This window comes from Ambystoma mexicanum, chromosome 4p (assembly GCF_040938575.1).
Source record: "Ambystoma mexicanum isolate Mex_15411 chromosome 4p, UKY_AmexF1_1, whole genome shotgun sequence".
NCBI lineage: Eukaryota > Metazoa > Chordata > Amphibia > Caudata > Ambystomatidae > Ambystoma > Ambystoma mexicanum.
In genome coordinates this window covers 1,142,311,565-1,142,324,622 of record NC_090927.1, presented here as the reverse complement: position 1 = coordinate 1,142,324,622, position 13,058 = coordinate 1,142,311,565, and the positions used below count along the sequence as shown (strand labels likewise).

Below are 13,058 nucleotides of genomic sequence, written 5' to 3'. Positions count from 1 at the left end.
ATTTCCAAGGTACGGGCCCGTTGATTTTTACTCTCAACTAAAGCAAAATCATACTACTTCATGTACCGCAGTGTACGAAACTGATGTTTCTTCTTCTGTTCCAGGGGTTCATGATGGAGCTGACAGCGCATCAGAGCAGTGTGGGGAGTGTGCTGCAGGCCGGCAATCAGCTAATTGGCCAGGGAAATCTCTCAGTTGAAGAGGAAATGGAAATACAGGAGCAGATGTCTTTACTAAACTTTCGATGGGAGAATCTCCGGGTGGACAGTATGGATCGGCAGTCCCGGTGGGTAGCCCCCTTCATATCCACTGTACTAAATCAACCTCATTGTTGCCACAATACTCAAACTTTGAATGTTGCATTAATTAGCACAATCGGAAGCTGCGATCGTTTCTCTCTAATCTTGTATGCTCATGCCATTTTCTTGTTTAGTGACGATCGTACTCGACTAACTAATTGCTTTGAAACGTTTCTCAGAGTAGTGTGTGACTTGTGTATTACTTGTGGGTCACGTTAATTGCTCTCCATCTAATGTGTTTTCTTCTGGAGTTGTAGTTCTTCTAATCCTTTGTCCTTGATATATTCTTTAGCCTTAACCTTCCTTTTTTGTTTTGCAGCATGCTTTAATTGCTTTTACAAAAGTTTCAGGTTACAAATATCTTATCGGCCTCTCCCTGATTCAGGACAGTGAGGTTATACGTCACTCTTACTTAATTCTCTGTATCAATTCTGCTCCAAATTCCTTCCACCAGTGGTCCTTTGATTTTAGTGTTGCATTCTTGTCTCAACCAAACTTATAATTTCTTTTGCCTTTCCTTACTTTGGCCTATTTTCACTGATGAACATGACCACATTTTAGGCCTACATTTCTAATCTATTTTTCTATTTGCACTGTGGTGTGATACACCTTCAATCATCGTATTCCACTGCTAATCTCGATACCTCTTCTTGATTCTTGGAATTATTCTCATCTTTCCACCATGTAACATTTTTCTCTTCACGTAATTATTCTCATCTTTCCACCACGTAACATTTTTCTCTTCACTTGATCCATCCTCATAACTCGTGACACTTTGCCTACCGATACCTGGCTTTTGCCCCTAACCAAAAAAACTCCTTTATTACCCTTGGTGTTACAGCTCCCATTGCCTGACATGTTCACTCTGATGCTACTCTTCATCCCGACGGTCACATTCAGCTCAGCCAGCCTACAGCTCTTATGCCCTCACCTTTTAGTCTAATCCTGGTCCTCAAGACTTTCTTCTCTATCGGTTGACACTTTATAACCAGCCTCAAATGTCCCTTCAGACCTGCAATCCAATGAAAAGCCTTCGTGCTGGGATGCCCTGTTGCACTGGATGTTTTGCCTCATTCTTTTATGAGGGGCAAGATGCCGCAGCCCCTCCCCACAGCCACTAGCCTAGAAATCCAAAATGTTTCCCTACCCCCTTAAAAATAAAAATGCAGTGAAAATGACAGCAAAACGGGTGTTCACCAAATGAGGAGAAATGGTTGTGACGAGGTTCAAAGCCGTCTACATCCCTGAATTCCTATTGTGATCAAATCTCTGAATTCAACTTCATGACCATTCGGTGTGGAGCGATGGACTAACGTGTTAACTTCCAATATGTGTATTTTATGTCTGTCACTCCACAGGGTGTTCTTCAATTTAAAAATGTGTATTTTCTATCTGAATTTTTGTAATACTCTAGATGTGCAATGTTCTGTGTGCAGCAATCCGTAAATTCAATTAATGCTTTAAACTGTCAATTGGCTTTCTCACATTTTCAAATGTTTACATGCCATTAACCTTGTGTTTTGTGGTAAGTGCTCATTTGAGGACTGTCACTACAAAAAAGTCCACAATAGACATTGCGCGTAACACCAACTGCACTGATCTGAACCATGTGTGTCAATGATAACCGATGGAAATCACTCTTCTAAAAAAAAAAAACTGTAAAAAATTAATATCAATCATGGATGGATAAAAAAGGCTAATTCAGACCTCGTGAGATTTAGACCATTGACCAGAAGGTGTCTGGGCCGACTTGCTCAAAAAAATCTAAGCACTACTGCCTCAATTAAAGATAATTGGGCAGTCGAAGGCCCTTTGACAGCATGGGCCAAAACAAAATGCATTCTCCTTACTCCTGTAGCATAGAGTTTGGGCAGATTCCATACACTTCGACAATTACCCAACCAATGGAGGTGAACAGGCAGGGCCACTGATGCAAGCAACTATGACTCCTGTTATATACACAGAGCAACATTTAGTTTATGCCACAGGGCTGCAATAACCAATACTTTGAGGCTGGAGAGTTTATTCTCACTGAAACGACCTCCAACTTTGAAGCACAGGGCATGTTTTTTAAAGATGAAATAGGCACTCAGCAGTAGCTAGTTTCTTGTATATAATTTTCTGGTATTCCCGCACCATGAGATAACACATGACTTGCCCCTCCCCCCCACTAACAGAACATAACCACATATATCTCAAAAAAATAGAAGAGCACTTGGCTTGCTTTGGGCGGAGTGTCCTCTATTGTCGTCTCATTGTGCCTTTCCTCAGCGTGCTCTAGGCTGTAAGACGGGAAGCATTAGTGTCTGTTGCGGATTGTCTCTTGCACACACACAACGCTGCCATCACAGAGTTCTTTGAATCAGTAAGCCGGTTGGGCTCCTAAGGCTGCAAGGCGTTAGTCAGGTGCGCCATTAGCAGTTCTGATGCTCTGTTAGTATTCTCTGCTGTGTTGGTCCGCTACATGCTGATTGCTGCACCCACACCTGTACTTAGCTTTACTCTGGCAAGGGCCGGGTTGCATTCCCGTGGGGCTTGGCCCCTTGTGCATCCCCCGTGTGCCAAAGCGTGCTCTGAACTCTAAGGCGGTCTTGTAGGGCGTTGCCTCTTGCTCATGCTCCAGGAATTCGGACCTCTTCAAAACATGTCTTGTCGGACTGGTAGCTCAAGCACAAGGCCTGTGCTGGACTGCGTGAAAGACGTGGTGACGTCACTTGCCCAAAATGGCAACCGGGTTTGCTGGCCAGTGTGCCTCGGTAATGTAGTTGTTTTTTTTTTTTTTTTTTTTTTTTTGGCTGCACAAGATAACATTTTATTTGTTATACATACAATATCTTCCAATGATTTTCAAAGACGGACCTTTCATTTTTTTTTTTTTTTTAAATGTCTTTATTAATTTTACAACAAACTATACACATAAAATCAATGGTTAATCATTGCCACATGAGTACTTCAGAGGAACATAAAACAATTCCCCCCCTCCCTCCCCACCCGCCTCTCCCGAGACCACAGTTAGACCTTCAATCCTTGTTTTAGACCCTCGACGGCCCTGGACTGTCAGAGCCTTCCGAAGCGCTCTCTCGCGCTGCTGGGTGGAGCAGTGGCACAGTTAATGCCACCCACCGGAGTAGTTCCTCGCTGGATTCTAATCTCTGTACTTGGATTGCAGTTTCCCAAGCAGCAGTCTCAGCCGTTATCCATCTTTTGAGATCGGCCCACCAGAGGGCTTCACTCGGGCCTCTTGCGCTTTTCCAGCTCATAGCTATACGTCTTTTCGCCGTTATGTATATTAAGTCCTTGAGCTTGTTGAGGGGTTTGTTTTTCTCGGTAATGTAGTTATGGGCTCTTGATAGTGTTTCTCCCTGCAAAGAGGGCAGAGCAGCACTTTGTAGGTCCTGAATAGTGCTGGAACTGTTGTTGCCTGATAAATGGCTTATTCCACATGTCCATGCGTGACCCCATTATGCGTTGGCTTCTAGTTTTGTTCGGTCCATGCCTTACTCCTGACAGGGCAGGACACATTGAGGCATGAACCCATCCAAAGTGCATGTCAATCCACCATCCTTTTCTGATTCCCTGTTTGGACGGGTGGCCAAGAAGAATACACTGCTCAACCCAACCATTGTGTTGGTTGGGTTGAGCATTATGTATGTGCTTCTCATCCACATTTGAATGGTTGCAAGACATTTGAGTTGTTTGATGTCATGCCAGCAGTTCGCTCTGAGGTACAGCTGGGTATCGTCTACATGTTGGTGTAGAGATGTTTAGATTGTTGAGAAACTCTAGAAGTTGCATTTGCATGTTGATAATCGCTAGGGCGGGTATGAGCACCGAAAAGCCGTGTGGCATTCAGATCTGAAAGTGCCCATCTGAACAGCTCCCTATCTGTAGTGCACCAATTGAGACCCGTGCCTGAAAAGTCCATTCTTTGCACAAGGAGGCCGGTCAACCATATAGAAGGTGGTGGAACTGTCTAGACAGACCCAGAAAGAAAATCCCATTTGTCCATTATCTGGAGAGCATAGTCAATCAACTGGGTGGTAGGTGTTTCTGTGGTGCATTTGGGATGGAACTCGCGCTGTGGTGGCTGATTAGCTTATGGAGTTAGTTGATTGTGACCTTTTTCAATGATTGTACCGGGAAATTGGAGGCAAATTATAGTCCAGTCGAAAAATGACTACTAACAGGTAGAAGAATCACACAACACTAAAAGTAGAATACATATATAAAATCACTAGAGTAGGGCATAATACAGATCAAATCCCTGTAAAGGAAAGTGCATATTAGATTATGCACTACAGGTCCACAGAGAATTAGCCTTCGCTTCAAAGGTCCTTCCCAAAGTTGTCTGGGGCCATATACCCAATAGTTCATGAAAAGTTCACACACAGTTTTTAATGCAGTGCTGGAAAAAATGATGTAGGCTCTCTGGGGTCCAGTGAACGATTCCAAGGGTTAGAGGACAAGCTATTCTAACAAGTGTCCCCAACTTTCGGAAGGCTTGCGCCAAAAAGTGTTCAAAAAGTTAACAAAACAAGAACCACTTTAACTCACCCCCCCCAAACTGAGATTCTTCACAGGACTTGGCAAGTCGATGGAAGAAGATCCGAGGCTGCTTTTACCACCGTCGGCCTAAGCCTTTGATTCGCAGCAGTTGCAGGTATTAGCAGATCTCCGGTTGGTGTCTTTCGCTGGTCCAAGGATTTTCAGTGGGAAAATGCAGCAAAAAACGATGCAGGACCCCTCTCAGCACTGAACTCCACTCAGGTGAGCTTTTGCGGATGGCGGTCATCATGGCGATGCAAAGGGACTTGCTTGTCGCGGTCTGACTTTTCCTCCTACCTCGGGTCTCCTTGACACTAGGACAATTTTTCGCAGAGGTAAGTCTTATAGACAAGCTGAGGATCCCTCAAGTTCCATGCCTCAACTTGGAATGGCAGTGTCTGCAGAACGGTAGCCCAAAGTCTGAGCTGGTCATCCATAGGGCGGCCTTGGGGCCCTTCCGAAGGCTCTCCTTCGCAGGGTACAGAGCAGACGTCAGGAATTCATGTTCCCTCCACTCCAAGGGTTGCAGCTCCCTTGCAGGACTGCTGGAGATTGACAGCAAGACAGGGCTCTTGCAGGGCAGCAGCATAAGTTGGTCACCAGGCCTCCTTCAGGCGGGCCTCCAGTCTCTTCACAGGTCTCACAGCTGGACAGAAGTCTTGGCTCCTTCAGGTTCCTCCAGGATCTCTCTAGAGTGGGTATAGGGGTCTTCTTGTCCCAAAAGCCCAGGTAAGAGCAGAAACTCCCACTAGTCGAACCAGCACCCACACACACCCCAGCAGTGGTCCAATCAGGACCACTGGCGGAACCACTCATGCATATCACTTAGATACACTGAAACCAGTTTGTGGATTGGGACCATACAGTACCAGCCCACATCCTGCCAGCAAACACACATAACCCTCCAGTCTCCCACCAAAAGCCTCTGTTTTCCCAGGCACTTGAAGTCCATGTAAGGATATTCCTGGCCTCAGGCCAGGAATAAGGCTAAAAGACAAGATGGCCAAAGGACAAGCAAAACAACCTCATGGCATGGCCATGTTTGGTCACTAGCCACGGTTAGTAGCCAAACGCGGTAAACGCAGTAAGGCTAAAATGAAAAGCACCAAAAATGGTAAAGTCACTGCTGCCACCAGCTTGTCCATTTAGCACACCTAGAGTAACTAAGACTCCTCTGAGTGTTAGTCTAGGGCCAAAACAAAAGTGTACCCCATTGTACTGCATTGCAAGATGCATGGTACAATAATAAGCTACAAAAGTGATTCAAACGGTACGAAAGTAGTAACAACACTAACCAAGCTTAGGGGAACCATGTTTTCCATTACTGACCACTTGAAAGACAGGTCAGTTTCCCCATAACAGATGAGCAAAAGACAGTGTAGGGAAGCTTAAGGCTTCACTGCACTGTACAACAGTAGGCCAGATTCCAAAATAAAAAGCAAAAAGTTTGGGGGTCCATTAAAAATGGAAGGAAAGGTGCAGTAAAGAGAATGACTTCCTTATAGGTGCCAACGTGAGGGGTGGCAGGGTCTGAGAGGTTGGTCAAACTGCTTTCCAGTGCTTTCATCGGAACGCTTTTAAAGGAGCTGCAGACAGGCATGCAGGGTTCACCTGTCCTTGACTCTCGACGGAGGCATTAAAGTAGAACACTACATCCACTTTGTAATGGTACATAATTTCACTTATTTCTTACAAATCAGGACAGTGCCTTTGTGTTAAGCTTGCATTAGGATGGTCCAATCCTCTGATTTGTGAGAACTAGGAAGAGGCTGCTAGCGGAAGTCCGGTAGACTTATGTCTGCGATATTGGAATCAATGGTCTCAGTGCTTAATGGGAGATAATTCTGCAATACCATCTAAAATGGGCACCACTGCCAAATTAAATCTTTAATTGCTTGGTAAGGTAAATGATCAAAGCTGGGTTGATTGCTGCAGTGCACTTTGACATCAAAAGGCCACTTCTATTCCATGCACAAAACAATTAAAATTGCTCAACAGCCACTTGAGCGCTGAGTTGATCTCTCACTTGCAACCTGGCTCAGTTAAGGGCACCAAAGGCCTGGTTGTTGAATTTAACGTTGAGGAGAAGCAGGCGATAAGTGTTGTCGCCTGGATGCAGCCTCCTTCCATTGTCCTTCAGTGCATTCTTAATTAATATCCCTGAGGGGCTCATGAGTGGAATTTGCCAATTTGCTTATTATACAAACAGTTGATTTAAGATGCATACTGTAATGGAAGCGGCAAAAGGATGCTAAAAAAAAAAACCTGTTGCGTTTTTGGCGAGATCAAGTCTGGTACAGCACAGTCACACACTCGCTAGCATGCTCACTGGCGTAATACCTTTGAGCAAATCTTACATACTACATAAAAAGGTATCTAAAGGGTCATTGCGTCTGATGAGATAAAAGTGGGTGACTGGTCAAACAAAGCCAATGTATGGAGAGATGGTGTGGACATTTGGGATGCATAAATTGGGGCTATAACCACAAGTCACAATCGATCTAGTATTTCCTGTGTTACCATCATTGCTGATGTATTTTTGTAATATTGTGTTCAGTTCTGGAGGTGCATATCTCCAGGAGTATTACAATGTGTTGGAGTCCACAGACAGGTTGTCAAAATGGGGCACAGTTTTGACCTTGCACCTATGAAGAGAGACTGGGGAATCTAAACAGCCTGTGACTTTCTTGACTCACAAGCCAATGCATAGTATATACAGCAACACCACCTAGAACTCGATGTAAGGCGTGTGTCTGGAAAATGCTGTCTCTGGAGTAATATTGAACATTATTTTCTTTGCGCAAAAAGACTAGTGAATGCATCAACATTCTGATAGAATAGAATGTTCTATTCTATTGTGATACAGTGTCTGTTCTTTGGTCTTGTGTGTCCCGCCCATTTGAAGAATATTTATGCAATTTGTGTAAGTAAAACACAAGAGACACACCATGTAACCATAGAAGTCTGCTTTCAAGACCAATATGTTGCAGTAAGAGTCTGCTTTTGAAATTCAGAATCACTCAATCTTTGCTTTTGTCAGCTGAAAGTGTAAGGATCAACCGAGTAGAATTGAGAAGCAGATGAGAATGAAGCAATGGCATGCCCTCTTTGTGCTGCTGCTTTGAAGTGCTGTAGTCTCTTCTTCTGTGCCCTGCCGTCCCTTCGTGTGTCGCACTCTCACTCTCTCTTGCTTTCTTCTGCTGCTAGGCTTCACGAGGTGTTGATGGAGCTGCAGAAGAAGCAGCTGCAGCAGCTCTGCGACTGGTTGACCCTCACAGAAGAGCGCATTCAGAAGATGGAAACTCAGTCCATGGCGGAAGACCTGGAGTCCTTCAAGAAGCAGATTGAAGAGCATAAGGTATGCTTTTTTCCTCTGTAGAAACCTGCGAATGCACTCTGATAAGCAGGGGGTCTTCGATAGAGAAATCTACTTTAATTCCGGTTTCACCGTTAACAGCAGATAAAATACAATACAGTTGATATATTAAAATGTATACAAATAAGAAAGGCTTAAAGTTGTCTTGCCATACGTTTAAACGCTACAGTAATATACTCCCACAAATCATTAATAAAACACGCCTCCACACATGACAGAACAAAGTTCATTGCATCAGAAACATGGTTGATACTACTGGCAATAAAAGTACTACTACTTTAAATGGCTGGTGTCAGTGGTTTAATTTTTGCACCGCAGGCTGAACCTTCAACTGCAGTAAAGCACCCATGGGTGACCATTTCGTCAAAATGGCCTGGTCTTCTCTTTTTTCGCCATTTTCTGCTTGTGAGTTCTTTCTTGGGCTTTACTGTGTGTCGAGGCAGATTTGAGCCCTTTGTTCGTTTTGCCTTTCGCTGCTGGCTCCAGTGTGTCTAGAAAGGCAGGATGTGAGGGAGATTCCCGAAACTCCATCTTTTTTTGTCTCTAGGAATGCCTGAATGCGAACAGTCCTGATTGGCTGTCTGTTCTTTCAGGACACCCACCCTGCTGTGTGATTGACAGCCTAGCCTGTGCATGAATGGGAGAAACCTGCTTAAAAGGCGAGAGTTTTGGGACTTGTCAGTCGACCACTGAGGGAAACACCCGACAAACTGTGAAGGAAGCTTGCTGCATCCTCCTGGACGTTTGAATTGCAAGGTGAAGCAATGCTCCTGTGCTGAAACTCCTTTTTCAATTCGACAAATGAGCTCCGGAAGGGACGACTTCTTCCCTTGGGTTAGTGGGACCAACTAACCCCGAGACGAACTCCACTGGACCATCTTCCCCGACTGGTTGTACTTCTTCGCTGCTGCAAGAATTGAGTGCCATGGTTCTAGAAATCCGTAGTCGAGTGCAATGTCTGAAATACGGCCAGAAGCTCCAGGAGTCGACTAAGGACGCTTCAGAAGCAGGACGACCAGAGCTCGAGTCCCCTCACGAGTGCAGGACCCAAGAAGTGAAGGAAGCCCAACGAGTATCCGAGATCAGCAACGGTGCTGTTTACCAAGCGCTGAAACCCCGAAGTGCTGCTGAACCGAAAAGAGCCCGTAGCTGCTGACAACCTCCAAACCACCACCGCAGGTGCCTTCCAGACATCCTTCCGCTTGTCCTCACGACTGAGGCTCAGGAACCCAGAGTTTGCATCGTTGCAACAGGACAGAATACAGCTAGACCACTCTTCTTCAAACCCGAGGTACTGTTTAGACTTGGGGTACTTACCTCTGTGTCTTTGAGCTGTGCTTTTCTCAGTTGAGACATGCAGTGGTTTACCTTTTAGAGTTGATTTATTTTTATTTGTATGCTTATAAAGCGCCGAAAGCCCGCAGGCATCAGGGCGCTAACATGAATCATACATATGACAATACTAAACACCAACAATAAGGAAAAACATGAACATAAACGATACCATAACTTAAGTCATAACAATTAAATTAAGAGGGCATATAATGCACAGCATCAGAACAAGAAGAACACGAGAGACTACAGTGAGAGTCTTCAACATTAGCTTATCAGTTCAGTACAATTTCCAGATTGGTGGAAGAGGACTAGACCCCTATCCCACAATAATGCAATCTATATTGACATTGCAGCACCATTTGTCAATCTAGGATTCAAAGCGAATCTCCTTAGGCTGGGGTCCTCAATGTTGGCCTTTTCAACCTTTCTTTGCCGAATATCCTTGCAAGGTGGAAGAGGTGAAAGGTGGAAGAGCCGCCAAGGAGGATACCTTAAGAGATAGCCTATGCGTCTCTCTCAGAGCCTTTTCCTCCCTACCAGGCACCGGGATGGGAGTAACGGCAGTCATCTGGGAGGACAGGCCTACTTGCGGGAACTCCGTCAAGTCTGTTTCACTGCACTGGTGAAGCCCGTTTTTTGAGGGGGAAGTTTGTGAGAAATTTTCCGTCCTATTTGGCTCAGTGAAATCTAATTGTGTTGGGTTAACCGAAAGTGTGGTCACCATTTTGCCGCTTACGGACATCATCCATTTCAGAAAATCGCCTGCATCGGTACAGGCCATAAGGTCCTGCTACAACTGCTCTTGAAGGGGTTTCCACAGCTCCGGAAACCAAAGGTCAGCCGTTCCTCTCTGCATGCTTACTGCTGGGTTGTGTCCAAACTGCTTTGCCCCCCCCCCCCCCTTAATTTTTGCTGAATTAGCCTAAGCTGGGACTCACATCAATGAGTGGGTTGCTGCATTATCTGCTTCCTTGATTTAATTATCCCCCTCCTTTATCAACTAAGGAGTTGGCTGCCATTGGATGTAAAGATGTAGAGATAGATGGCAGAGGGCCCTCTATATTGTCTGCATCATTGGGGTAATTCTTGAACTCTTTGCTGCTAAGCAAGAGTTTGGAGCAAGCAAGCTGTTATTGCTGGAGCTTCAGTCTTCTCTTGGCACTGAGAGTTTTGAAATCTAATAAGCGATTGCTGTTCCTGGAAGGTGTCAGCAATTATGGTTGTGAGGAGGGATGTAAGGAAGAAATCTCCCTACTCGTGGCACTGGAGGGGGTGCAAGAAGAGGTTAGCCCTTGTATGAGGGCAGTTTCCATTTCGGTGGACAGGTTTGTGCCCTTACCCAGACCTGACTCTGACTGCAGCTTCGTGACTGGCATGGCCCTAGGGTAATTGCAAGGCCACTAAGCCCCGCGAGCTAGCGGCACCTAAGATGACAGTGTCAAAGAGCAGCATTAGCCGCTTACCAGCGCGCGTAGCCCAGTGCCAGAAGAAGTACCTGTATCGTGGGCAGGATGGTACTCGGTAAGAGTGCGCCGTCATCTTCACTCCACTCTAATCCCGGTTGCGGATGACCAGCACCCGACCTAGGAGTATGCCCAGAGAAGTGCTCGGAGTAACACGATCCTCTACGCTTCGTTCCCCCGAGCAGACCGTGATTCCAACTCTGCTTCTCACAGGCTAACCAGCTTGTGACCCTACACATGATTTTTCTACAAACTCTCTAACTGTGTGCAAGACTTTTTATCTAAGAAGTGCTTCAGCTCCATAGACTGTGCTCCAATTGACTTTGGTTGTCCTGGCTCCCTGCAGACTCTTTTAGCCCATTGACTTTGATATTGTTTGTCCCTCATAGGTGGTAACTTGTTTTAGACTGTTATTGATGGGAAAGGCTGTTAGGCAAGATTGTATGCAGTACCCTGTGGGAGACTGCACCAGCCTTGTCCTATTGGCAATAGTTAACCCAACCTTTGGTAATAGTTAACCCAACCTTTGGTATAAGCATGTACTAAAGAAGTTGGTAGAGTGACTGAGCAGCCAGGCTTATCTCAAGAGGGCCAATGTTGAGCTATAGGGTTATAACATAGAGATTCACAGTGATAAGTATCCACATAAACACACTCAAGGTTTCTTGATTAAACAATTATTTATTAATTTAACAGTCAGGTGAATAAGCCTTCATTACAAGGGAGCACAATATGTAACACAATCATATACTTCCAAAATACACACTCAGTTTCAATAAAACAGATATCCATTTGGGATGGCGCACAGATACTTCCTACACCCTGTGGTGACTTAAATAACTAGGACACTGTGGACACTGATATATCACTGATACATTTAGAGCAATACTGACGTTGGTGTCAAAAGGAAAAGATGAGTGAATAAAACAATGGTTAAAAAATATTCTTAAGCAGTTAAGTACTTTTTGAACCCCCCAATGCAAAGTAAATTAACCCTTTCTCGGCTATACAAGTTATGGAATGTGTGACTTTTGTTGAGGGATAGTTAAAGCACAAAGTCAAGAGGTTAGAAGAGTCTTTCAGGGAGCTAGGCCAGCCAATGTCAATTGAGCAAAAGTCTAGGTTACCTGAAGCACTTCTTGAAGGTAGGTAAAACAGTCTTGCACAATGTTTTAGAAATCTTTGTAGAAAATGAAATCACTGTTGGGCCACAAGCTGGGGGCCTTGTGAGCGGCAAAGCTGCAAGCAACTCTGCAAAAGCAACCAAGACAAGTCTCAACTGAGAGCTAGCAAGGCTACACAACAAGAGGTAAGCAACCCCTTAGTTTCACAGTACCTTAGGTCTGAAGTAATTGGTTCCAGCTGGCTTCTGTTCCAGTTGTAGTATGGCAGATCCTGTTGTTCCTGGGCCTCAGTTGTGGGGACAAGAGGGAGGACGTCTGGGGACTCCTGCACTACGAATTGAAGGTCAGCGGCAGCTGCAATGGGCAAACCTCATATCTTCGCGGTTTCAGCTTCTCGCAAATAGCACCACTGCGGTTCTCGGATACCTTATGGACTTTCCTCGCATCTGGGGTCCAGCACTCTGTTAAAGTGGCTCAGGCTTGTTCAGTCCTGCTTCATGGGAGTCCGGAGGATCTTCCTGGTGCTCGGGTCTGACTTAAAGATGACACTCGATTCTAGTGTTCCTCTCCCTAGCAATCGGTTCCTGCAGCAGCAATGGAAGTACAGCTAGCTCAGAGAGGATTTTCAGATGTTTGTCCTGGGGTCGATTGTTCCCACCAACCCAAGGGGGGATAAGTCGTCCTTTGGAGGACTCCTCTAGTCGAGGCGAACTCGGAGCTTCAGCAATGCAGCAGGGCTTCACTGGGCAAACCAACGGTCCAGGAGTTGCAGCAAGCGTCTCTTCCAAGTTCTTCTTTCGATTCCTTCAGTGGTCAACTCTGCCTTCCAAGCAAAAGACCTCGCCTTTTATGCAGGTTTCTCCCATTCATTTGCAGCCTAGCTGTCAATCACACAGCAGGGTGGCTGTCCTGCCAG

General features: G+C 45.3%; 1 protein-coding gene across 5 annotated transcripts in view; it reads left to right on the top strand.

The window, feature by feature from the left end:
• Nucleotides 1–13,058, top strand: part of UTRN (utrophin) — a 2,010,688-nt gene that overhangs the window by 453,614 nt on the left and 1,544,016 nt on the right. For all 5 annotated transcript variants that reach the window (XM_069606729.1, XM_069606726.1, XM_069606725.1 and 2 more), the window contains 2 exons: nucleotides 105–286; nucleotides 8,052–8,202. In XM_069606729.1, coding sequence (XP_069462830.1) covers nucleotides 105–286; nucleotides 8,052–8,202 — 333 coding nt within the window. The remainder of the gene's footprint in view (nucleotides 1–104; nucleotides 287–8,051; nucleotides 8,203–13,058) is intronic.